This window comes from Ovis aries, chromosome 3 (assembly GCF_016772045.2).
Source record: "Ovis aries strain OAR_USU_Benz2616 breed Rambouillet chromosome 3, ARS-UI_Ramb_v3.0, whole genome shotgun sequence".
Lineage (NCBI taxonomy): Eukaryota > Metazoa > Chordata > Mammalia > Artiodactyla > Bovidae > Ovis > Ovis aries.
Window position 1 is genome coordinate 10788276 of NC_056056.1, and position 24443 is coordinate 10812718.

Genomic DNA, 24443 nt, shown 5'->3' on the forward strand with positions numbered 1-24443 from the left:
ACTCCATGCTTCCAATGAAGGAATCCTTGCTCAGGGAACTAGATCCCACATGCTACAACTAAAGATCCTGCATGCTGCAACTAAGACTTGGTAGACTCAAAACACCAGCTTGGGAATGTCCACTCACTTATTTCTACAACTTTTGTTCTATCTTGCAGTTAGGATATCTGCAACATTTTTGTGATTAGTATTCATAACCAGCCAGTTAGTTACCTGGATGTATTGCTGATAAAAACCCCTTTATCAGAGGTTTTTGCCCTGCTTGGGCTATCCAGTTCATCTCTTCACCTACCACAGTAGGTAAGAGCCAAAGGGATACATACATAGTGCAGACAATTTTGGAGGTATGAAAACAACTGTTTCACTGAACTTTTCTGAAAGTAATTGACATTTAAAAGCAGTGAAAACATGGGTTTTATTAATCAACTGCAGTCACAATACAATCATCATAGATTTCCCCTTCTGTATTCATTCCACCGAACACAAAACAGAGCAGTGTGTCAGCCTGGCTTTCTTCATGTGAGTCACCACCTTGAGTCACTCCTTTCTCAGTGGAATCCCCTTTCTCAGCATCACAGTTTACAGTGGCAGAATTTGAATCTTCTTTCTCAGAAGTACACGTCCCGGGCCACGGAATGATACACATGGAATGGTCCAACCGTCCAGCAGGTGGAGAATTATCAAATTTAAGCAAGGTCCAATGCTGCCTTTCTATTTTCGGGGAGAAAAAAAAAGTCTGTTAAAAAATTTCCAAAAATGTTCAGTGATGTGTGCTATATCACTTGAGCCCTAAAAGAAACAGGAAAAGTGGGGGGCGGGGGGACCCTAATGGTACTCTTACTGCTTTGATGATGTCATTCCCTGAAAGTCTTATTCCTGAAAGTTTTTATTCCTTTTACTCCTTTGGCCTTAGATGTGGAGTGGCCAAATTGAAAGACCAAAGCATTGTGATAGTTTCAAAGAAGGGTGATACTTGTTTAAAGACCCACAGTGAACATCTGCTCACCTATGTGATACTGGTACATTGTATTCAGGGCTCCTGTGGGAGTCATTCCTCCGAAGACATACAGGTGTTTCCCCACAGCCACAGCTGAGTGGGCAGCACAGCCTGTGGGAGCTGCCCCAGTGGGCCTTAGCTTCTGCCACTTCATGTCACCTGCCAAGAGATGGAAAGTGGGCAAAACCTGGCCTAGACAATGGTTTCAGACTGAACCTGTCAGATATCTGCAGTTTGCAAACCAATCCCTGAACTTCACTCACTAAAGAGTTCTCAAGATAATAGAGCAAGGTTTGGCGTGCACAAAAATTACTTGGGGCGGAGGGGGGAGCTTGAAATTCTGTCTGGATAGTCCAGAGAGGGAGGGAGGGGGCTCAGTCATCTATAGTTGTAACAAGCATCCCAGGTGATTCTGATGCAGGTGGTCTTCGGAGCACACTGAGGAATGTGATCTAGGAGCCCAGGAGCAGGTAGGGGGTGTGTGCGCGCGCGCGCGTGTGTGTGTGTGCGTGCACACAAGTGCACACACATGCATGTCTAAAACTAACAGTTACTTTGCAACTTTGTGAGTGCTGACTAGACACCAAAAATCTGGTTTGCTTTATTATCATAGCTGCATAAAATTGCTACTACTCACTTCTGCCTACTTTCTTTCTTCTTGCAGATGAAGAAACAGGATTAGAGAGGGGAAGAAGTCCCACAGCTAGCAGGTGAAACAGCTGGAACTGCACTCAGATCTGACTCCCAGATCTGTGTTCTCTACGCTGTAACGTGCTGCCTCCGCACCTACTTCCTACCTATTTCTGCAGATAGTTGCAACTTTTCAGACAAACATTTAAAGGAGGCAGGACCTCACCGGATTTTAGGTTTTAGAGAATAACCTGGGTAGGAAAGGAGGAAAAACAGCTAGGAAATAGCTCCTCCTACAAGAGAAAAGGACTTTCTTTTTTTAAAAATAAGCATTAAAACCCTGTTTGCCTGCCTGCAAGGAATGCTCCTGTGAAGATATTTTCCATCTGTCAGTTCAAGGCAGGGGTCCAGCAACTAGGTTGGAAGGGAGAATCACTGAGTCCAGCCAAATATCCTTGCCAGCGTGGGAATCCCAGCCAGTGTCAGCCAGCCTCCAATGTCACCAAATCAGAGAACTCACTGTTTGGCAAGGTAGCCTGATACTTGCACAGCAGTTCTCATGCCTTCTGCCCATGGTTCCAATTCCTGTAGTCTGGAGCAATGCAGAATATGTTCATTTGTTTTTTTGTCCACTTTTTCTTTATTTTTGGTTGCACTGTGTGGCAGGTAGGATCTTAGTCCTCCAGCAAGGGGTCATACCTATGCCCCCTGCAGTGAAAGCGTGAAGTCTTAACCACTGGACCACCAGGGAAGTCCCTATCTGTCCACTCTTAACAGATATACGCTGGGCTGGAAGAAGCACAAGCTGGAATCAAGATTGCCGGGAGAAATATCAATAACCTCAGATATGCAGATGACACCACCCTTATGGCAGAAAGTGAAGAGGAACTAAAAAGCCTCTTGATGAAAGTGAAAGAGGAGAGTGAAAAAGTTCGCTTAAAGCTCAACATTCAGAAAATGAAGATCATGGTATCCCATCCCATCACTTCATGGGAAATAGATGGGGAAAGAGTGGAAACAGTGTCAGACTTTATATTTTTGGGCTCCAAAATCACTATAGACGGTGACTGCAGCCATGAAATTAAAAGACGCTTACTCCTTGGAAGGAAAGTTATGACCGACCTAGACAGCATATTCAAAAGCAGACACATTACACTGCCAACAAAGGTCCGTCTAGTCAAGGCTATGGTTTTTCCTGTGGTCATGTATGGATGTGAGAGTTGGACTGTGAAGAAAGCTGAGTGACAAAGAATTGATGCTTTTGAACTGTGGTGTTGGAGAAAACTCTTGAGAGTCCCTTGGACTGCAAGGAAATCCAACTAGTCCATTCTAAAGGAGATCAGCCCTGGGATTTCTTTGGAGGGAATGATGCTAAAGCTGAAACTCCAGTACTTTGGCCACCTCATGCGAAGAGTTGACTCACTGGAAAAGACTCTGATGCTGGGAGGGATTGGGGGCAGGAGGAGAAGGGGACGACAGAGGATGAGATGGCTGGATGGCATCACTGACTCTATGGATATGAGTTTGGGTAAACTCCGGGAGTTGGTGATGGACAGGGAGGCCTGGTGTGCTGCGATTCATGGGGTCGCAAAGAATCGGACATGACTGAGTGACTGAACTGAACTGAACTGAACAGATATACACTCATCATCTGCGACCCACCCGACATTGTACTCAATGATGGAAATACACTAAGGGAAAAAGAGACAAAGTCCTTGCCCTAAGGGACCTCAGAGTCTGGAAGAACGATCCCAAAAGTGTCCAGGCTCTTGGGACTTTTTTGGGGTCATTCAAACGCTTAAAGACAATACTCATGTTTATCCCTAACTTTCCTTTTCTCATCATTTTTTTAACAATTTAGCATGACAGTTCTGATTGTCTACCTCCAGACACACTCTAAAAGTTATCCAGAGAATTAAAGGCTACAACAGAAATCCAGTCCTTCAGGAAGCACAAGACACAATGAATTTTAATGAAAGAGCAGGGTTGTTGGAAGGATCAGAAAGAATTAATGGATAGGTTTTGGGTTGGCCAGAAAATTCATGATGAATTTTCTGTAAGATCTTACAGAAAAACTTGGAGAGACTTTCTGGCCAACCCAATACATGGCAAACACTTAGGAAAGACGTGCTTTTATTATTATTATTATTATTCAGGTCACATTTGAGAGAATCTAGCAAAGATTCTACTGGCTGCTTGAGAGCAAGGCTCTAGTCAAAGTGTATTTCATTAACTTTTAAGCAGACAAGCAAGCCCCCATGCCCTCTACCCTACTTACTGATATCAATGCAATGGAGATCATCATAGAAACTGTCCCCTGCCAAGCCTCCATGGATGAAGAGCTTTGTCCCTGCTGCCACCATCACGTGACCATGTCGGGGGGATGGAGGTTTTCCCTGTGTCTTTGGTTGTGACCAGGTCAGGGTGTCTGGAAAAACAAACCCCATGACATCAGGTGACAAAGGTATGAAGCAAAAATGTGAGGACTATACCTAAGCCTCACCTCCCAGCAAGTGGAGATGCGCTGAACAGAGATGGGCCTGGGGGTTATTCACTGCAACTTGCCAGCCCAACCCAGGCCTCCCTCCATCCATAACCTTTACAGCCTTTGCTGGTGCCTGTCCAGGACTGGAGAATTCACTACCTAATATGCTTACCCCTTCCACTGGGCATTAAGGAACCACTTTGTGTTTTGAATTTAAAAAATACCTCCCTTAAGTTTCTTTAACCTAGAACTCCCCCAAAATTAAAAAGAATGAGCTTCCTTCTGGGACAGGCCTTCAGAGTATTCTCTTTTTCAAAACACTCTCCTTAATTGATTTGCTGGAAGAGTGGGGGGGAAAAAATTGACTACTTTTAAAGTTAGCAGGGCCTCCTGAAGTGGTTGTATAGGATAATGATTAGAATATAGGATTTGGAGTTAAAACTGGGTTATTTCACTGAATAATTATGTGGCCTTGCACGTGTTAATTTTCTAAGCTTCTGTTAGTGCAGGTATAAAATGAAGAGAAAGAGAATACCTGGTAATACCTACCTCTCAGGGTTGAAGTGTGGATTAAATGATGATGTATGTAAAGCACAGGTGCAAAGAAAGTACTCAGTACATGAGAGTTATTAATATGAGTATGATCCATTAGGATCTATTAAGAGCAGATATGTTCTACCTGTTGATAACCCTTCATATCTTCAAAGTTGTACATGTATAGAACCGAGGAAAATCAATCACTTCAACATACCAGAAAAGTCTTAAAGGAGTGCTACAAAAATTATCTTAGACAAAAGCCTGACAGACAATTTATCTCTGAATTACCATTTGCGACATGCCTGAAGGTTGTCCACAGAGCCCTCAGTGTTCCAAGAAATAACAATTTGAAATAACCTGAGAAAGTTGATGCATAAGCATACTTAAGTGGTAAGTATGTTTACCACAGTATTATTTATATTAATAATAGGGGAGAACCAGAAATAGCCCCTAAGTCCATTAACAGGTGAATGAGTGAGTTATTGCTACAGTTAGAATATTATGTACTCATTAAAAACACTGAGAAAACTTTGTGATTACTGGGGAAATGCTTAAGTGAAAAATACAAGACACAACAGCACATCTAGAATTATCTCTACTATTTTTTAAAAAAGGGTCATAATTGCACTGAAATTTTAACAATTTTGAGGTTACAGAATTATATATATATACCCACACACACATATATGTAGGCACATATATGTGCACATATATTTTTTCTCTCACAGTTTTATGTATTCAAAGCCAATATTTTTTAAAAACTGCTTTAAAAGAATCAGAGTCCTGGGGAGGGAGGTGGGAGGGGGGGGTTCATGTTTGGGAATGCATGTACACCCGTGGTGGATTCATGTCAATGTATGGCAAAACCAATATAAATTTAAAAATAAAAGAAAAATAAATAAATAAAAGAATCAGAGTCCATTTTTTCTGGAAAAATTCATATCATGACATGTATTAATTTTTAATCTAAACTTTAAGTTTTCAATTTTGCTTGTTGCCTTTTTTCAAAAAAGGTTTAAAAACACAGGAAAATTATTTTTGTTACATGATATTTGTAAAGCATTATTCATAAATGCACACTACTAAAAGAAAGAAATGTAAATAAACGCTACTTAGACAAAAGATTGGCAAGAGGTCTTACAATATTAAATATTCATCCCATTTTGACCCAGTGATTCCACTCCTCAGCATCTATTCCACATTAAATGTTGTGTGTGCTGTGCTAAGTCACTTCAGTCATATTTAACTCTTTGCAACCCTATGGACAGTAGCCCGCCAGGCTCCTCTGTCCATGGGATTTTTCAGGCATGAATACTGGACTGGATTACCATGCCCTCCTTTAGGGGATTCTCCTGACCCAGGGATCGGACCTGCATCTCTTGCATCTCCTGCATTGCCAGGCATGTTCTCAACCATTAGCATCACCTGGGAAGCCCTAAACATTGTAACACGTACATAAATTAATGTATATATTCACTGTAACACTTTCAGCAAAAAGTCAATCTATAGGAAAATGACGGAATGAATAAAGGATGCCCACAGAAAGATATGCTTTGCAAGGAAATTGTTGGCTTAGGAGAGATCTATGATGTGTGATTAAATGAAGAAATAATACAGTGAAAATTTATTAGGTGTTTCCTATGTGTAATGGCAACCCACTCCAGTGTTCTTGCCTGGAGAATCCCAGGGACGGGGGAGCCTGGTGGGCTGCCGTCTATGGGGTTACACAGAGTCGGACACGACTGAAGCGACTTAGTAGTAGTAGTATGTGTCAGAACTGCTATACACTGTATCACATTATCATTTAATCTTTCCAATTCTTTGTGTTAGGCACTATTACCATCTCCATTTCATGGCAAACAAAGGCCTAGAAAGATTAAGAAATTAGTCTAAAGTGATACAGAAAGTAGATGTGAGATCTGGTTCCAAGTCCACTTCCTGCGGCTTCAAAGTTTACCCTTTCAACTAAGATCTACCCTTGCTCAGTTGTGTTTGACTCTTTGTGACCCCGTGGACTATATAGCCTGCCAGGCTCCTCTGTCCATTGGATTCTCCAGGCAAGAATACTGGAGTGGGTTGCCATTTCTTTCTCCAGGGGATCTTCCTGACCCAGGAATCAAACCCAAGTCTCCTGCATTGCAGGTGGATTCTTTACCACTGAGCCATCAGGGAAGCCCCCAATATCTACCCTTAGGCCCACAAAACTAAAAAGCAGAACAGTATTTATAATTAGTATTTTCACGTGTGTGTTTTAAGTTTTCATATAATTTCAAAGTCCATAGAAAATTCATAGGTGTTCACATATACATGTCCATATGATTTATAAATGCACAGAAAAATCTGGAAGTTAGACTATTAGGAATAGCTAACAGTATTTACCTCTGTCTGGGCAGTGGGAAGAAAAGGCCTAAGCAGAAACTTTTTTCTTTTTTTTTGCTTGATAAACTATATTGTCTACATTTTTAAAATTGATCAGTTACTCCTCTTTAAATGCAATTTTAGCTATGGGTAGAAGATATCAGCTAAGAGATATACTGAAGAAGTCTAGAATTGAGACCCACAGCCAGGTTGTCATTTTCTAATCTGTTTCCTGCATCAGGTAAGCTGCAGACCAGGGCAGCCCTGACCAAGTAAGAGGTGGCCACAGGGATCTCCCACCCCATTCATACTTGCATCAAACACATGAAGCTGCACATCCTGCACGGGCTGGGCACCTCTCTCTCCGCCCCCAAAGACATACAGCTGGTCTCCAATGGCTGCCGATGACGTGTGGAATGTTCTTGGGGATGGCGGTGGGCCGGTCACCTCTGGGGTAGTCCAAGTCCTGGTATCTGGTCCAGAGAGAAGGTAGGCATCTAAATCCCCAGGCTGAGGGCCTCAGACATTGACTCTGAGGCTGGGTAGGGTCACTTGGCAAACCCCAATCCCCAAGAGGGACAGGGTAGGTCTAGGCAGGGATCTCCTGCCATCAAATTCAAGGAGGGGTAGGGGACAATAATCAGAATGTGTCCAGATAGACCCAAATTCCCACGAGTGAAAAGCCACAGGTACAATTAAGAAGGAGGACTATTTGTTTTTGGAAGCATTAAACATCCTTTCTGCACCCTATTCCCCTTTGCTGACTATCCTGCCCTGTGCTCACCCAGAGGAGCCCAACATTGAGCAAACTCATTCCCAAGTTTCTCAGGATATGCGGCCATTAAAAAAAGTGCACAATATCATTACAGTCTTAGTAGCAGTAGTAGTAGTCGTAGTAGTAGTAATTGTCCCTACTAAACACTGTGTGCCAAATAAATATTTCTTCCCTCATTTTACAGATAAGGAATTGAAGCAGAGATAGATTAGGTCACTTATTTAAGATGCCATGACCAGTAAATGGCTGAGTTGGGATTCAAATTCCATTTCAACATCAGTTCAGTACAGTTCAGTCGCTCAGTCATGTCCAACTCTTTGCGACCCATGAATCGCAGCACGCCGGGTCTCCCTGTCCATCACCAACTCCCGGAGTTCACCCAGACTCACATCCATCGAGTCAGTGATGCCATCCAGCCATCTAATCCTCTGTCATCCCCTTCTCCTCCTGCCCTCAATCCCTCCCAGCTTCAGAGTCTTTTCCAGTGAGTCAACTCTTCGCATGAGGTGGCCAAAGTACTGGAGTTTCAGCTTTAGCATCATTCCCTCCAAAGAAATCCCAGGGTTGATCTCCTTCAGAATGGACGGGTTGGATCTCCTTGCAGTCCAAGGGACTCTCAAGAGTCTTCTCCAACACCACAGTTCAAAAGCATCAATTCTTTGTCACTAAGCTTTCTTCACAGTCCAACTCTCACATCCATACATGACCACTGGAAAAACCATAGTCTTGACTAGATGGACCTTAATTGGCAAAGTAATGTCTCTGCTTTTGAATATGCTATCTAGGTTGGTCATAACTTTTCTTCCAAGGAGTAAGCGTCTTTTAATTTCATGGCCGCAGTCACCATCTGCAGTGATTTCGGAGCCCCCCAAAATAAAGTCTGACCTTGTTTCCACTCTTTCCCCATCTATTTGCCATGAAGTGATGGGACCAGATGCCATGATCTTTGTTTTCTGAATGTTGAGCTTTAAGTCAACTTTTTTATCCTCCTCTTTCACTTTCATCAAGAGGCTTTTTAGTTCCTCTTCACTTTCTGCCATAAGGGTGGTGTCATCTGCATATCTGAGGTTATTGATATTTCTCCCGGCAATCTTGATTCCAGCTTGTGCTTCTTCCAGTCCAGCGTTTCTCATGATGTACTCTGCATATAAGTTAAATAAGCAGGGTGACGATATACAGCCTTGACATACTCCTTTTCCTATTTGGAACCAGTCTGTTGTTCCATGTCCAGTTCTAACTGTTGCTTCCTGACCTGCATATAGGTTTCTCAAGAGGCAGGTCAGGTGCTCTGTATTCCCATCTCTTTCAGAATTTTCCACAGTTTATTGTGATCCACACAGTCAAAGGCTTTGGCATAGTCAATAAAGCAGAAACAGATGTTTTTCTGGAACTCTCTTGCTTTTTCCATGATCCAGCGGATGTTGCAATTTGATCTCTGGTTCCTCTGCCTTTACTAAAACCAGCTTGAACATCTGGAAGTTCATGGTTCATGTATTGCTGAAGCCTGGTTTGGAGAATTTTGAGCATTACTTTACTAGCATGTGAGATGAGTGCAATTGTGCGGTAGTTTGAGCATTCTTTGGCATTGCCTTTCTTTGGGATTGGAATGAAAACTGACCTTTTCTAGTCCTGTGGCCACTGCTGAGTTTTCCAAATTTGCTGGCATGTTGAGTGCAGCACTTTCACAGCATCATCTTTCAGGATTTGAAATAGCTCAACTGGAATTCCATCACCTCCACTAGCTTTGTTTGTAGTGATGCTTTCTAAGGCCTTCACACTGACTTCACATTCCAGGATGTCTGGCTCTAGGTGAGTGATCACACCATCGTGATTATCTTCAAGGTCTATGTATATTCCATTCTTCTGACGTGAGAATGAAGTTCTACCACCTGGGTGGGTGAACAGACGCTCATTTTTTTTCAAAAGGAAGCACACATTTTACAGAAACACAAGCAGTAACTGAGCACCTTCCATGGGCAGAATCATTGCCCTGAGCACCCCACCATCTCCATTATCCTCAGGCAATCCTGGGAGCAGGTGGAAAGCATCCCCACTTGGCAGATGAGGGAACTGAAGCTCAGAAAGTTTAAGTCCTTTCCCCCAGGTCACAGTGTTGATGAGCAGTAGGGCAGAGCTCTGAACACAGATCTGTCAAAACTCCTACAGTCATTCCACTACTTCTTTCTTTCTTCCTTCCTTCCTTTCTACCATGCTGCATGCCTTGTGGGATTTTAGTTCCCCGACCAAGGATTAAACCTGAGCCCACGGCAGTGAAAACTCCAAGTCTTAACCACTGAACCGTCAGGGAATTCCTAGGAATTATATCTTGACTGGGAAATTCTGTGTCTTGTGTAAAGGTCTTCATTCAATATACAAAGTGGTGCATGAAGCATTTGTAGTATATGTGGGACTCAAAGCATGAACCCGGAGACCAAACAAGTCTCAGCCTATATCCAAAGGATAATGGGGACTTCCCTGATAGTCCAGTGATTAAGACTCCTGGCTTCCACTGCAGGTGTCTTGGGTTTGATCCTTGGTTGGTGAACTAATATCCGACAAACTTCATAGCCAAAAAACACAAACAACAAAAACCAAAAAACTGAAATAACAAAGCATAATGTAATTGCCTCTATAGCTACAGATCTTGGGGAGCTTTTAGATCTTAGGAGGAGTTAGAAAGCATACAACCTTCAGAATAAGAAAAAACAAACCAAAACAAAACAGAGGAATTATGGTACTGTCATAAAACTGAGATTGTGTGGCTGCCAAGTCAAATGCTAGCACAAATAATCAGAAAGGAGTCCTAAGACTGAGGAACTTGCCTTAGTAACACAAGAAATTAATGATTCGCTTACATCATTCACATTTCTTGGTCATGGTGTCAAACTATACTTTCTAGGACAGGAAAGGATCTGGTGGAAAGTCAATTTCTTTGACAGAAGCTTTCCAAATTCTCACTGTATTTTATTTAAAATAGATGCCATCACTGAAAAATTGAGAGGTCAGGGTTCTGGAATTGATTTCCATCTGTCAAACCATAGCTACATCAACCACAACAATTACTGAATGTTAACTATGAGCCAGACGTGAGTTAATTCTTGCCAAACCTAACAAGATAGAAATTATTACTGTCCCAGAATAACAAAGACCAACTGTTGTACAAGCAAACCTATCGTTGACAAGTAAACCTAACCAGGCAAGAGCTGACTGTTACATGAAAACAAACTGCATATTTAAACAATTAGATACAATCGTTTGTTTTTTTTACTTGCCCATCAAATTAGCAGTGCTTAAAAATGATAAATTCAGTGCCGGTCAGGAGTGAAACAAGAACTATTAAACACAATTGGAGAGAGGATAAGTTGAAAAAAATCCTTCTGGAGATGGAGTTCCCTGGTCGCCTAGTGGTTAGGATTCTGAGCTTTCACTCTATGGGCCTGGGTTCAATCCTGGGTCAGGGGATTGAGATTGCACAAACTGTGCAATGTGGCCAAAAAGGAAAATTAAAAAAAGTCGTCCTGGAGAACAATTTGATAGCATGTACTAAAAGCCTTAAAGTAAAAAAAAAAAAGCTTAAGTCCAGGGTTTTATCTAGTTCTTTCATTTCTGGGCATGAATTCTAAGGCAATAATTTGAAATACATTTTCAACGACTTCTGAACAAAGATATTCACTACTTTGTTATTTATAATGATAAAAATCTGAAGACAACCTACATGTTAAAAAAAAACAGAGGAATTATGGTATTATCATAAAATTGAGTGTTAATACAGCCATTAAAAATGATTTTAGCAAAGCTTTGCTGATAGGGAATGACTTCTGTGCTAATTATGAAATTAAAAAGACACAACAGTGTAATGGTGAAATACAAAGATTTCAGGTTTACAAAAATGCAGAGAAAAGACAGAAAGGAAGTACACAGAACTGTTATTAATAGCCTTAATATCATAGGATTGTGGATGGCTTTTGTCCATTTATTTACACTTTTTAGATGTTTTTCAATGCATATTGAAAAATTTACATAGAACAAAACAACAAAAAAGTGTTTCTAACTGCCAGAAAGTCAGGTCCACCCCCATGGGTGGTTCAGCAACATCCTTGCAGCAGTGATGTCCCCAAACTGCTTCCTCTGTGACAAAACTGCCAATGAGACGAGTCAGGAACTTTGTACTTTTTGGCTAAAAGAAACATACTAAGAGGATCTCGATCAGGGTTTCTTAACTTTGGCACTATTGACATTCTAGACCAGATAATTCTTTACTGTGAGAGGCTGCCCTATGCATTATAGCAGGGGTCCTCAACCTCTAGGATCTAATGCCTGATGATCTGAGGGGGAGCCGATGTAATAATAATAGACATAAAGTAATAATAAATGTAACGAGTTTGAATCATCCCCAAACCATGACCCCACCCCGCTCCCACCCCTGTCCATGGAAAATTTGTCTTCCACGAAACTGGTCCCTGGTACCAAAAAGGTTGGGGACCACTGCATTACAAGATGTATGGTAGCATCTCTGGCCTTCACCCATTAGATGCCCTGCCCCAAGGTGCAACATGCCAACTGTCCCCTGGGGGGCACAATCATCCCCATTTGAGACCTCTGATAGAGGTGACTTGGATTCTAGCCTGCTCAAGGCTCTGATTCCCTGATCACTTGAGGAAAGTCACTCCCCATCGCTAGACCAGGTGGCCCACTTGGCATAACTGTTTTCTGAAGTCTCTTTCAGCTTTGACTTTTCAGAAGTTGATAATTTGTGCAACTTAGGAGGAAAACGAAGTATCATTTATGATTTTCAGATTCGATTAGAAGTGGAAATGTCTATTTTTCTATGAGGTTAGCAAAGGTGAAATGGATTAGTCAGTAAAATCCAAATGGGACTTTGGTACAGGAATTGAAATTGGATTTACTTATTCATTTTGGTAAATAAAATAACCATCAGCTACTTACCAGGATTCAGAACTTGCAGGCAGTTTCGATTTCCTGACTGGTCGGCCCCTCCAAACACCCAGATGCTGTGAGGTGTGCAGGAGGGAGTGAAGCTGGTGTGCTCATACCGGGGCAGGAGGCCCTCTGAGGTGGCTAAATCCCACTGGTGTGTTCCTAGAAAACATTTTATCCAGTTCCTAGATTGGGGCTGCCAGTGGTTGATAGTGGCTGACAAACTTGGGGGAGGGTGAAAAAGGAAAAAGGGGTTAAAAGTATAAGTGAACAACCAGCAGATCACTTAAAGAGACTGTGGTCAACCTCCAGAACATTTTACATCGGACATTTTGGGGGCTATCAGCCTGTCCATAAACCGTCTTCTATGGGACCTGCCCTACCTCCCCATCCCAGGGATAGATCCCAGGAGACTGGGTTATACTACACCTTGACTTCCTAGCTTTAGCTGATAGGGTCAAAGGTAGTCATCGGACCCAAGATGAGCCCATCACAGCCTCTCCCCCAAGAATTTGGAATTCAAGTAGATTTCTGGGTTTGGGTGCCCATCTTCTACCACATGTGGAGAAGCAGAGAAAGCCACAGTGTGGGGAAGAGAAGAATGAAACATCAACATCAAGGAGCAGATCCCCCCAAAGACTCCCCTGGTGTCCAATGACTCTGAGCTCCCAAAGCAGGAGGCCTGGGTTCGATCCCTGGTTGGGGAACTAGATCCTACATGCCACAGCTAAGAATGCGCATGCCTCAACTAAGACCCGGTTCAATCAAATTGAAAAACAAACAAACATATTTCCCCCATCTTCCTGCAGAGAGTAAGGGAGAAAACAGGCAGTTTTTGACAGCTTTCTAAGTCCTGCCTCCACTCTCTCCTGAGGCTAGGCCAAATTCCCTGCCCAGGGATTCTCTCTCGGGTTTTTAATTTTTTTTTGGTTGGTGAAGAGAGTTTCTATTACCTCTAGGTAAAGGACTTCTGGCTAAAACAATTCCACAGACTATTAATACCTGACTTCTTAGTGATTTTAATTAGTAAACCACTCACATAGGGCCTTCACAGGCATTGTCTTGTTAGATCATTACAAGTGCCAAGTGAAGTGAGTTATTATGGGACACTGAACCCCAGATGCTTTAGGTGGTTTAGCCAGAGTCACAAAAGTAGTAACAAGTCACAACAGAATTGTAACTGTACTAAATCGTAAACTTCTTGAGAGATGAAAGAGATTTAATTTACCTTTGAAATCCTAGTACAGTGTGTAGAAATTCAAATCCCTACAGAGGATTGGAAGAAACTGTGGTGAATGAGAGCCCCACTGATAGATAGGTGGCAAGTCAGTTGCAAAAAATTGTCACCATGCAGACATCCAGGCCTATTGATGTCAGATCTTCCAAGACTAAAACAGAGGCCAAACAACTTCAAGTTTTACAAGTAGACTCCTGCACATGTGGTTGATACACAACGAAGATCAAAACAATAACAGCCATGTTACATGAACCTAATAAAACACGTTAACAACACATTTTGAACTGTGGTTCTGAAGAAGACTCTTGAGAGTCCCTTGGATAGCAAGGAGATCAAACCAGTCAATCCTAAAGGAAATCAACCCTGAATATTCATTAGAAGGACTGATGCTGAAGCTGAAGCTCCAGTACTTTGGTCCCAAAGAGCTGACTCACTGGAAAAGACCCTAATGCTGGGAAAGACTGAGGGCAGGAAGAGAAGGAGATGACAGAGGATGAGATGGTTGGACAGCATCATCAACTCAACAGACATGAGACTTAACAAACTCTGGGAGATAGTGAAGGAGAGGGAAGCCTGGTGTGCTGCAGTCCATGGGGTCACAAAGAGTTGGAGACAACTTAGCAACTGAACGACAACACACCAGTTTTCGTTTGCCATTATGTAGTACATAGTAGTCACTCGTTAGTTCATTCATTCATTCAAATACTTATAAAGCACCTACTCTGTGCCAGGTGCTATGATAATGGCTGGGGATGCAATGAGAAGTAGTATAACCATGTTGAGAGTTCTCTGATGGCCTAGAGGTTAGGATTCGACGCTTTCACTGCTGTGAGCCAGGTTCAATAAGCTGCATGGCAGGGCAAAAAAAAAGAAAAAAATATATTTATAACCATGTTCTCTGTTTCCAAGGAGCTTATACTTTGGTAGGGAAGATAAACAAGAAAACAACCCCATGTGAACAGAGTTGTGAAGAGGGATAAAGATGGGAAAGTACAGGATGCTATGGAAACACAGAGAGTGACTGTGTCATTGTCATTTACGTCAGGAAATATATATTTGGCCTTCATCTGTTCTAGCAAAGAGCTCTGAAAACCTTTGTGATGACCTAAGTAATAAGACTGGTAAGTGTCTTTTGTTATTGATAACAAACCCCCTGTTAACCACACCTGAGTTTATGGGGTTTTTTTGGCCACACAATGAGGCATGTGAAATCTTATTTCTCGTACCACAGATCCAATCCACTCCCCCTACACTGGAAGTACAAAGTCTTAACCACTGGATCACCAGGGAAGTCCCTGAGTTTATGTTAATAAGGTGACTTTTGGAAAGCTCCTAAAGATGGGGGCTGGTTGCCAGGGAAGAAAACGTGAGACTACAAGGTTGAATTTTCAGCCACAGACAACCCCACCCCCAGCTCTGAGGAGAGGAGAGAGATGGAGGTTGACAATCAACCAATGGCCATAATGTAATCAATTACTCCTCCAGAAAAAAGGCAGAGTTCAGAGAGTTTCCTGGTTGGTGAATACATGGCAGCGTTAAGGTAAGGCACCTGGATGGGGCACAGGAGTGCCTTTCCCCACATACTTTGCTCTAAGCATCTCTTCTGTCTGGCTGTTTTCCTGAGCTTGACGGCCTCTTGAGGAAATAAACCGGAAACTAATGGAAGCTGAGGAGGGTGTCAGGGGACCCTCCCATTTAAAGGGGTTGGTCAGAACCACCGGTGGCCTTGTGACTGGCATCTGAATGGGAGCAGGGAGAGTCTTGCGGGTCTGAGCCCTTCACCTGTGGGCTTGGAGTCTAACTCCTGGTAGAACTGAGCTGAGTCGTAGGACATCCAGCTGGTGCTGCAGAATTATCTGCTGTGGGGAAAAAATCCCCACAGTTGTCAGCAGCAGGGAAGTACTGAAGATGTGTCAAGAGGCAGCACAGGAATAGAGACGAAATACAGAAGAGTCACTCCTTTTCGGTGGCAGTACCTAAACTAGTCCAGATGTACCAGGGCAAGCTTCCTAATGAAGGGACTTTTCTTTTATTCATTTTTGTTTATGGAAAGTAGTCAGATGACAAGGAAAAGTCTTCCAAGCAGATGAAACAATATATGCAAAGGCCTGGAGACCAAAAGAGTTCAAGGAACCAAAGGATATTCAGTGGAGCAAATGTGGGTATGTGGGTTCCAGAGGGCCAGAAGATGAAGCTGGGGAAGGCTTGAAACCGGGGAGTGACATAGTCATACTTATATTTTATAAAATACTCACCTGAGTATCGAAAATGCACAGTACAGGGGGTAAGTTTGGAAGCAGGCAGATTAGTAAGAACGTTGTTTCAAGAGTGTAGCTGAGAGATACTGTGGCTTGGACCACAGTAGTAGCAATGTAAATGGAAAGACATGGATGAAAATAGAGATATTTAGGATTTGGTGATGTGGATGTAAGAGGTGAAGGAATCAGTATCTCCTAGAGAAACATCTGATAAATGAGTGGCTGGCTGTCCAGGGCTCCAAATGGACTCTTTTCCCCAAATCAAGGGGGGCTTAGTTTGGTGGATATATTCCTGGAGTCTGTTGAGTCTTTAGGGACTTCTCAGTGAACTAAATGGACTGGAATGGGTGAATTCAACTCAGATGACCATTATATCTACTACTGTGGGCAAGAATTCCTTAAAAGCAATGGAGAAGCCCTCATAGTCAACAAAAGAGTCCGAAATGCAGTACTTGGATGTGATCTCAAACACAACACAATCATCTCTGTTCATTTTCAAGGCAAACCTATTCAATATCACAGTAAGCCAAGTCTATGCCCCAACCAGAAATGCCAAAGAAGCTGATGTTGTATGGTTTTATGAAGATCTACAAGACCTTCTAGAACTAACACCAAAAAAAAGATGTCCTTTTCATTACAGGGGACTGGAATGCAAAAGTAGGAAGTCAAGAGATACATGGAGTAACAGGTAAATTTGGCCTTGGAGTACAAAATAAAGGAAGGCAAAGGCTAACAGAGTTCTGCCAAGAGAACACACTGGTCATAGCAAACACTCTCTTCCAACAACACAAGAGAAGACTCTACACACGGACATCACCAGATGGTCAACACCGAAATCAGATTGATTATATTCTTTGCAGCCAAAGATGGAGAAGCTCTATACAGTCAGCAAAAACAAGACCAGGAGCTGACTGTGGCTCAGATCATGAACTCCTTATTACCAAAGTCAGACTTAAATTGAAGAAAGTGGGGAAAACTGCTAGACCACTCAGGTATGACCTAAATCAAATCCCTTATGATTATATAGTGGAAGTGAGAAATAGATTCAGGGGATTAGATCTGATAGAAAGAGTGCCTGAAGAACTGTGGACAGGGATTCATGACACTGTATAGGAGGCAGTGATCAAGACCATCCCCAAGAAAAAGAAATGCAAAAAGGTAAAATGGTTGTCTGAGGTAGGCCTTACCAATAGCTGAGAAAAGAAGAGAAGATAAGGCAAAGGAGAAAAGGAAAGAGACACCCATCTGAATGCAGAGTTTGAAAGAATAGCGAGGAGAAATAAGAAAGCTTTCCCCAGCTATCAGTGCAAAGAAATAGAGGAAAACAATAGAATGAGAAAGACTAGAGATCTCTTCAAGAAAATTAGAGATACCAAGGAAACATTCCATGTAAAGATGGGCACAATAAAGGACAGAAATGGTATGGACCTAACAGAAGCAGAAGATATTAAGAAAAGTTGGCAACAATATACAGAAGAACTATACAAAAAAGATCTTCATGACCCAAATAACCATGATGGTGTGATCACTCATCTAGAGCCAGACATCCTGGAATGGGACATAAAGTGGGTCTTAGGAAGCATCACTATGAACAAAGCCAGTGGACGGAAGTGATAGAATTCCAGCTGAGCTATTTCAAATCCTGGAAGATGATGCTGTGAAAGTGATGCACTCAACATGCCAACAAATTTGGAAAACTCGGCAGTGGCCACAGGACTAGAAAAGGTCAGTTTTCATTCCAATTCCAAAAAAAGGCAATGCCAAAGAATGCTCAAACTACTGCACAATTGCACTCATCTCACACGCTAGTAAAGTAATGCTCAAAATTCTCCAAGCCAGGCTTCAACAGTATGTGAACTCTGAACTTCCAGATGTTCAAGCTGGATTTCAGAAAAGGCAGAGGAACCAGAGATCAAATTGCCAACATCTGCTGGATCATGGAAAAAGCAAGAGAGTTCCAGAAAAACATCTACTTCATCTTTATTGACTATACCAAAGCCTTTGACTGTGTGGATCACAATAAACTGTGGAAAATTCTGAAAGAGATGGGAATACCAGACCACCTGACCTGCCTCTTGAGAAATCTGTATGCTGGTCAAGAAGGAACAGTTAGAACTGGACATGGATTAACAGACTGGTTTCAAATAGGGAAAGGAGTACGTCAAGGCTGTATACTATCACACTGATTATTTAACTTACATGCAGAGTATATCATGCAAAATGCCAGGTGGGATGAAGCACAAGCTGGATTCAAGATTGCCTAGAGAAATATCAATAACCTTGGATATGCAGATGAAACCACCCTTATGGCAGAAAGCAAAGAAGAATTAAAGAGCCTCTTAATGAAAGTGAAAGAGGAGAGTCAAAAAGCTGACTTAAAACTCAGCATTCAAAAAATGACGATCATGGCATCTGGTCCCATCACTTCATGGCAGATAGACAGGGAAACAATGGAAACAGTGAGAGACTTTATTTTGGGGGGCTCCAAAATCACTGCAGATGGTGACTGCAGCCATGAAATTAAAAGATGCTTGCACCTTGGAAGAAAAGCTATGACCAACCTAGGCAGGATACTAAAACGCAGAAACATTACTTTGCCAGCAAAGGTCTGTCTAGTTAAAGCTATGATTTTTCCAGTAGTCATGTATGGATGTCAGAGTTGGACCAGAAAGAAAGCTGAGCGCCGAAGAATTGATGCTTTTGAATTGTGGTGTTGGAGAAGACTCTTGAGAGTCCCTTGAATTTCAAGGAGATCAAACCCGTCAATCCTAAAGGAAATCAGTCCTGAATATTCATTGGAAGGACTGATGCTGAAGCTGAAACTCCAATACTTTGGCTACCTGATGCAAATAACTGACTCATTTGAAAAGACCTTGATGCTGGGAAAGACTGAAGATAGGAGGAGAAGGGGACGATAGAGGATGAGATGGTTGGATGGCATCACCAACTTGATAGACATGAGTTTAAGTAAGCTCCAGGAGCTCATACACAGCAATTTCCCACTGGTTACCTATTTTATATATGGTAATGTATATGTTTGAACTAATATTCTTAGGAATGATCATGGCCAGCAGCACAAAGCCCTGCTCTCTAGCCAAAGGGCACTTGCTCTGTAGCTTCTGGTCTCTTTTTTTTTTTTTAAACCATGCCACATGGCAAGGTATCCTTGTTCTCCAACCAGGGATCAAATACATGTTCCCTACAGTGGAAACTTGGAGTCCCAACCACTGGACCGCCAGGGAGTCCCCTTCACTGTTGGTCTTACCCAGATCTATGGTGTGCACATCTGAGAAGCTTCTGTTTGGATCTGCTCCCCCAACAATGAAGACCTTCCCTCTCTCGGCATCACCAACAGGGGGTAAATATGAGCAGCTGTGACCCACCCGTGCACAGGGGCTGTCTCCAACCAGGGTCAGGGTGTACCTGCCAAAGGGAAGATATATTCAGGAGGCCTGAACAGAGAATAAATGCAGCAGTGTGTTCTTTGCACTCCTCATGGAACAGTCACCAGAGAGAAGGGTCTTATACACACACAGACTTTTAAAATAATGCCCAGCAAAGCAGCATTTTTGTGATTAATAACAGTACCTTCCCTTTGCACATAACCTTTGATTTTTTAATTCTGTCCCTACTTTCATCTCACATTAACCTCCTGGGGATGCCCTTGACTAGTAATTGTCCCCATGTGGTAGAGGCAGAAACTGATACACAGATATGTTCAATGGTATGTCCTGGCACAAGATGGTACTTATGAGCACGGCTTGCCCATTCAGACAGACCTAGTGCAAGTCCTAGTTCCCATGCTTTCTCCAGGTATGCCCTTTTAGAAGTCACTTTAGTTTCCTCATTTGTAAAATGAAGACAGCAATAATTAAACCTGTGAAGAATGAGACGCACTCTTACACGGCAGGGAAGGACTCAGTAAATGATAGCCGAGCTTTATGTATAATCGCGTGAGAACCAACAGCACCAAAGCTCCCACCACTAGCCAGTGACGCTTCCCTCTGCCAAGTAATATTCTCCATCCTTCATTGAATTTTAAGAGCTTTTCCAGATTACTCATAAAGCTTGACCTGATGGAAGCCAAAGCTAGCTCTCAGAAAAATCAAATACAGGATCCATTTATTCCGCTCTATAAAGTTATTCTGAATGCTGACACTTCAACCTTTCTGGTTGGAAAAGAAAATTCTGTAGCTGTTTTTCTGGTATTTGGGACTCTTGGCTCTCCCCTCCTTCTCGTGCCTTTCTCCTGGCCTGGCTTCCCCACACTCATTCCTTTTGGTTCTCTATCCACCTGTCTGGCTGCACTTTCCGTTTCCTTCTCTGACTCCTTTCCCTCCAGCTTTCTTCCAACCCCCATGGATTCTCTTTGTCTTAGTCTAGGTTTGCTTATCTGATCAATTCTATATGTACTGATGGCTTCAATTACCATCTATCTACACGTTCATCAGTGATTTCAAAATCTGTTTCTTTTCCAGATCTCTCTTTTGATGTCCAGATTCACGTATCACATTACTGCCCGAATGACTGCTAACCATGTACCATGCCTACTGCTAACTTCGCTACAACCCTGGTTTCACTCAACTTGCACAAAACACCTTTAAGGACAGTACTGTTATCATCTGAGTTTTACAGCTACGGACCTGACACTTAGAAAGGTTAAATAATTTATTCAAGGGCACACAGTTCTCCAGCTACATGGTGAATAAGACAAAAGAAGTCCCTGCTTCATAGCCCTGCCAGACTAGTTGGGAAGAAAAACACTAAACAGATAATTTCACAAATAACTACTTCATTTCTGTGCTATAAAGGATAACTGGATATACAGTATGAGAACATACCACAGGGGGTCCCTACTCTGTAAGAAGAGCTGGGTGGGCACAGGGGTGGGCACAGAAGACTTCCTAAAGAAGCCCCATTTTAACTGAGATCTGAAGTATGATAAGTTATTAATAGCTGGGCAAAGAAAGGGACAAAAGATGGGGGGAAAGGGTGATCCAGGTAGAGGGACCGGCCGGTTCAGTTCCTCAGTGGAACAGTGCAAACCACGTTAAAGGAAGAGAAAGAGAACAAGGTGTGAGCAGGGGTTCGTAAAGTTGGAAAGGTAGGTAGGGACAGATTATGCAGGGCCCAGTGGGTCATTTTATGGACTCTGGTTTCTATCCTAAGACCAACACAGAGGAACAAAAGGCTTTTAATCCAGAGAATACCATGATCAGATTTATGATGGGTAGAGAGCAAAAGTGGACATGGAGAAGGCCAATCAAAGGATCTCCTCCAAGGTCCTGCAGAAGCACTACCTCCTCTCTACAGCCCTCTGTGAGCCTTGCTTCAGCACTGATCACTTTTCATCACCATCATCAGGTTAGTCCGCAGCCCCCCCACCCCCAACACCGAGACTATTCATTCACCTTTGTACCTTCAGCACCTACACTGTAACTGCCCCGGTCAGGCCAGTGTTAGTTGTTGAATGAAGGGTGGGCTGAACAAGCACTCAAGAAACAGTGAAGCCAGTTTAATCTAATTCCCTGAAAACCTTAAAAAATGAGTCACAGCTTGGGGGAAGACACAGTGCTGGAGCTGAGGATGCCAGATGGCCAGTGTCTTACTCGTCTCGGTAAATGGATTCTAATAAAATCAACATCTGCTCTGTGATAATTATTGCCCCACTACCTTTCCTCTGAAGACCTCGGACAGTTTGAGTCTAATTACCAGAAACTGCAGACAGATTCATCTCTACCCTTTTTCATAGATGATCAAATATGTTAGTAATCTACTTATAAATGAAACAAAAACTCATGTGTTTCTCTGTCTGAATCCTTCCTTACAGACCATGTTTCTTTCCTGGGCTTGTCTCCAGGCTCCAAGACTGGCAGCTGCTTCATGATGTCCTATGCATAAGACAGAAAGGCACTCTTTAGACATTGACTACTATCTTCTACCTAACACACAGAGATTACTTCCCATTAAAAAAAAAATTCCTGTTGATATACCCATTTCTAGGGCCTGATCGGAATAAGTACTACCAACCTTTTGATAAAAACTTACATTTGGGAGGCAACAATAACACAATTTTCTTAATCCAATTACAGAATGTTTTTTGCTTGAAGTTTTCTGTGTCTGTGGTTTTCATGGGGAAAGGGCATATATCAAAATAATTTTGGAGGTCATAAGGTATTTATATTTATCAAAAGATAAAACACTTTAAAAAGCTGAGAAATACCAAACTCTAGGATAACTCTTGGCCCAGAATGACATTCAAAGCCTTCTGGTCTCAACCTCCTTTTCAGGAGCTCAACTCTAAAGTTCTTGCTCTATTGAGCTGTTCTTACTACATTTGTTCCTTTGAAATGCCAAGCCCTTTCATAACTTGCAACTTATGCTGCTTCCCTTACCTGAAATGTCTCTTCCCTTCTGGTCAACTAGTAAACTCCTAGTTATCCCCCAAAGTCCAGTTCAATTGTCCCATCCTTATTGAAACCTTCCCTTATTTGTTGCTTTCCTCTGACATTCTCAAGTTATTCTCCATCCAAAGGCAAGCTACCGTAATTGCAGAATCACCCTGAATGTAATTATCTATTTAAAAGTCTCTAGACTAGATTCTAGACTAAATTCCAAGGAAGCTGGGCCTCTCCGATGCATTCAGAGAACCAACTAGTGCCCGGTATAGGGCAGAAGTGAGGGGTGAGTGAATGATGAAAGAAAATAGATAACATTTCCGGGAGGTGAATGGATAAATCCAACCTTCAGCCTAAGCCACTAACTGCTGTTCCCAAAGCCCAGAGCTCAGTGGGGTAAACTTCACCTGGCCTGGGACCTCCCGCAGCAGCCCCTGCCAGTCCCATCCCCCAGTCCCATCCCCTCGTGGCAGCGATCAGCGATAGGAGACAGGGTCAGGAGAGAACCGGCTGGTTCCAGTCCGTCAGTGTGGCTGGGCCGGAGCCTGAGGATGTCTACCCGGCGTTTACTACCCGGCCTAGCTCCATTCCCCTAAAAGATGCAGCCGCCCCCGCCCGGGATCGCTTGAAACCGGGGTTCCGGAGCACCCCGACCCAGCTCCGGACTGCATTACCTGCGGCAGTTTAGGCCAGTCCCGGGCCGTGGCTCCGCCCCAGTGGGGGCGGGTCTTAGACATTCGCCCCTCCTCCAGACCCCGGAAGAGCGCGGCGGCCAACCGCTCCCAGCCTGTAGGGCTGGCTCCCCGGGGCGCGCCCTTGGAAGGGAGCGGGAGGGGTCCTGGTGTCCCAGGTGAAGACCTGCTTGTGTATTTCTCCAGAGCTGAACTGGCCAGGTCTTCCTGCGGGCCCTACCTCCCCGGCGGAGTAAATAAGGCACGGCTACTTGGAAACGACTTCCAAGCGAAACGCCAGGGGTTGGGCATCTATTTAGGTGACCCAAATCCCCGTGGGCTATCTTAAAGGAGCTAGGATATTTTCATTTCCAGCGGTTGTTAGAAATGGTTTCTGAAAGGGAGAGTTGAGGGTGCTTTCCCGGGTGTAAATTTCTCTGCGCGATCTTTAGGCCAATTCAAGCTTTGGCGCTTTAAAAAGCTGACTCATTCCACGATTAGCATTTGTAACTATGGCAGGCACTATGCTGAACCTGCAAGGAGATCAAACCAGTCAATCCTAAAGGAAATCAACCCTGAATATTCATCGGAAGGACCGATGCTGAAGTTGAAGCTGGAATACTTGGGACACCTGATGAGAAGAACCAACTCATTGGAAAAGACCCTGATTCTGGGAAAGATGAGGGCAGGAGGAGAAGGGGAGGACAGAGGATGAGATGGTTGGATAGCATCATTGACTCAATGGACATGAGTTTGAGCATGTTGGTGAGTTGGTGATGGACAGAGAAGCCTGGCTTGCTGCAGTCCATGGGGTCGCAAATGAGCATCTGAAGAACAATGCTGAACCGGGCAAACTTGCCCCCGGCCTCTTGGAGTTTACAGTCTTAACTAGAGAGAGACAGAAGGAAGGAGGGAGTGAGATGAAACAGAAAAACCAATAACTAGGTACATTCGTAAAAAGTGCAAGGAACAAAAAGTTCATCAAGAAGAGTATCTATTCTCATGGAAGTTACTCTTCTTTGGGCCCCAGTGTCACCAGTCTGTAAAATGGAGCTAATAAGGTTTCTGTCACAAGGCTATGCTGAGGAATACACGAGCTAATGTTTATAAAGTGCTTAGTGCCCAGTGACTGACACAGAGCTTGTTGTTCAGTGTTTAG

General features: G+C 43.0%; 1 protein-coding gene across 6 annotated transcripts; it reads right to left on the bottom strand.

The window, feature by feature from the left end:
• Positions 1-396: 396 nt before the first annotated feature.
• On the bottom strand, positions 397-23331 carry RABEPK (Rab9 effector protein with kelch motifs). 6 transcript variants are annotated; one of them, XM_027966446.2, is made up of 9 exons: positions 23288-23331; positions 22264-22335; positions 22048-22106; positions 19481-19638; positions 12730-12882; positions 7319-7480; positions 3906-4055; positions 1007-1156; positions 397-711 (listed from the first exon to the last, which is right to left on the bottom strand). In XM_027966446.2, exons 3-9 carry the CDS (start codon positions 22098-22100, stop codon positions 419-421), a joined length of 1119 nt encoding a protein of 372 aa, XP_027822247.1. In that variant the 5' UTR covers positions 22101-22106; positions 22264-22335; positions 23288-23331; the 3' UTR covers positions 397-418. The 6 variants fall into 6 exon arrangements, with proteins under 6 accessions (XP_027822247.1, XP_004005687.3, XP_042101639.1 ...); XM_004005638.5 differs by lacking the exon at positions 22264-22335; XM_042245705.1 differs by lacking the exon at positions 7319-7480.
• Positions 23332-24443: the final 1112 nt, after the last annotated feature.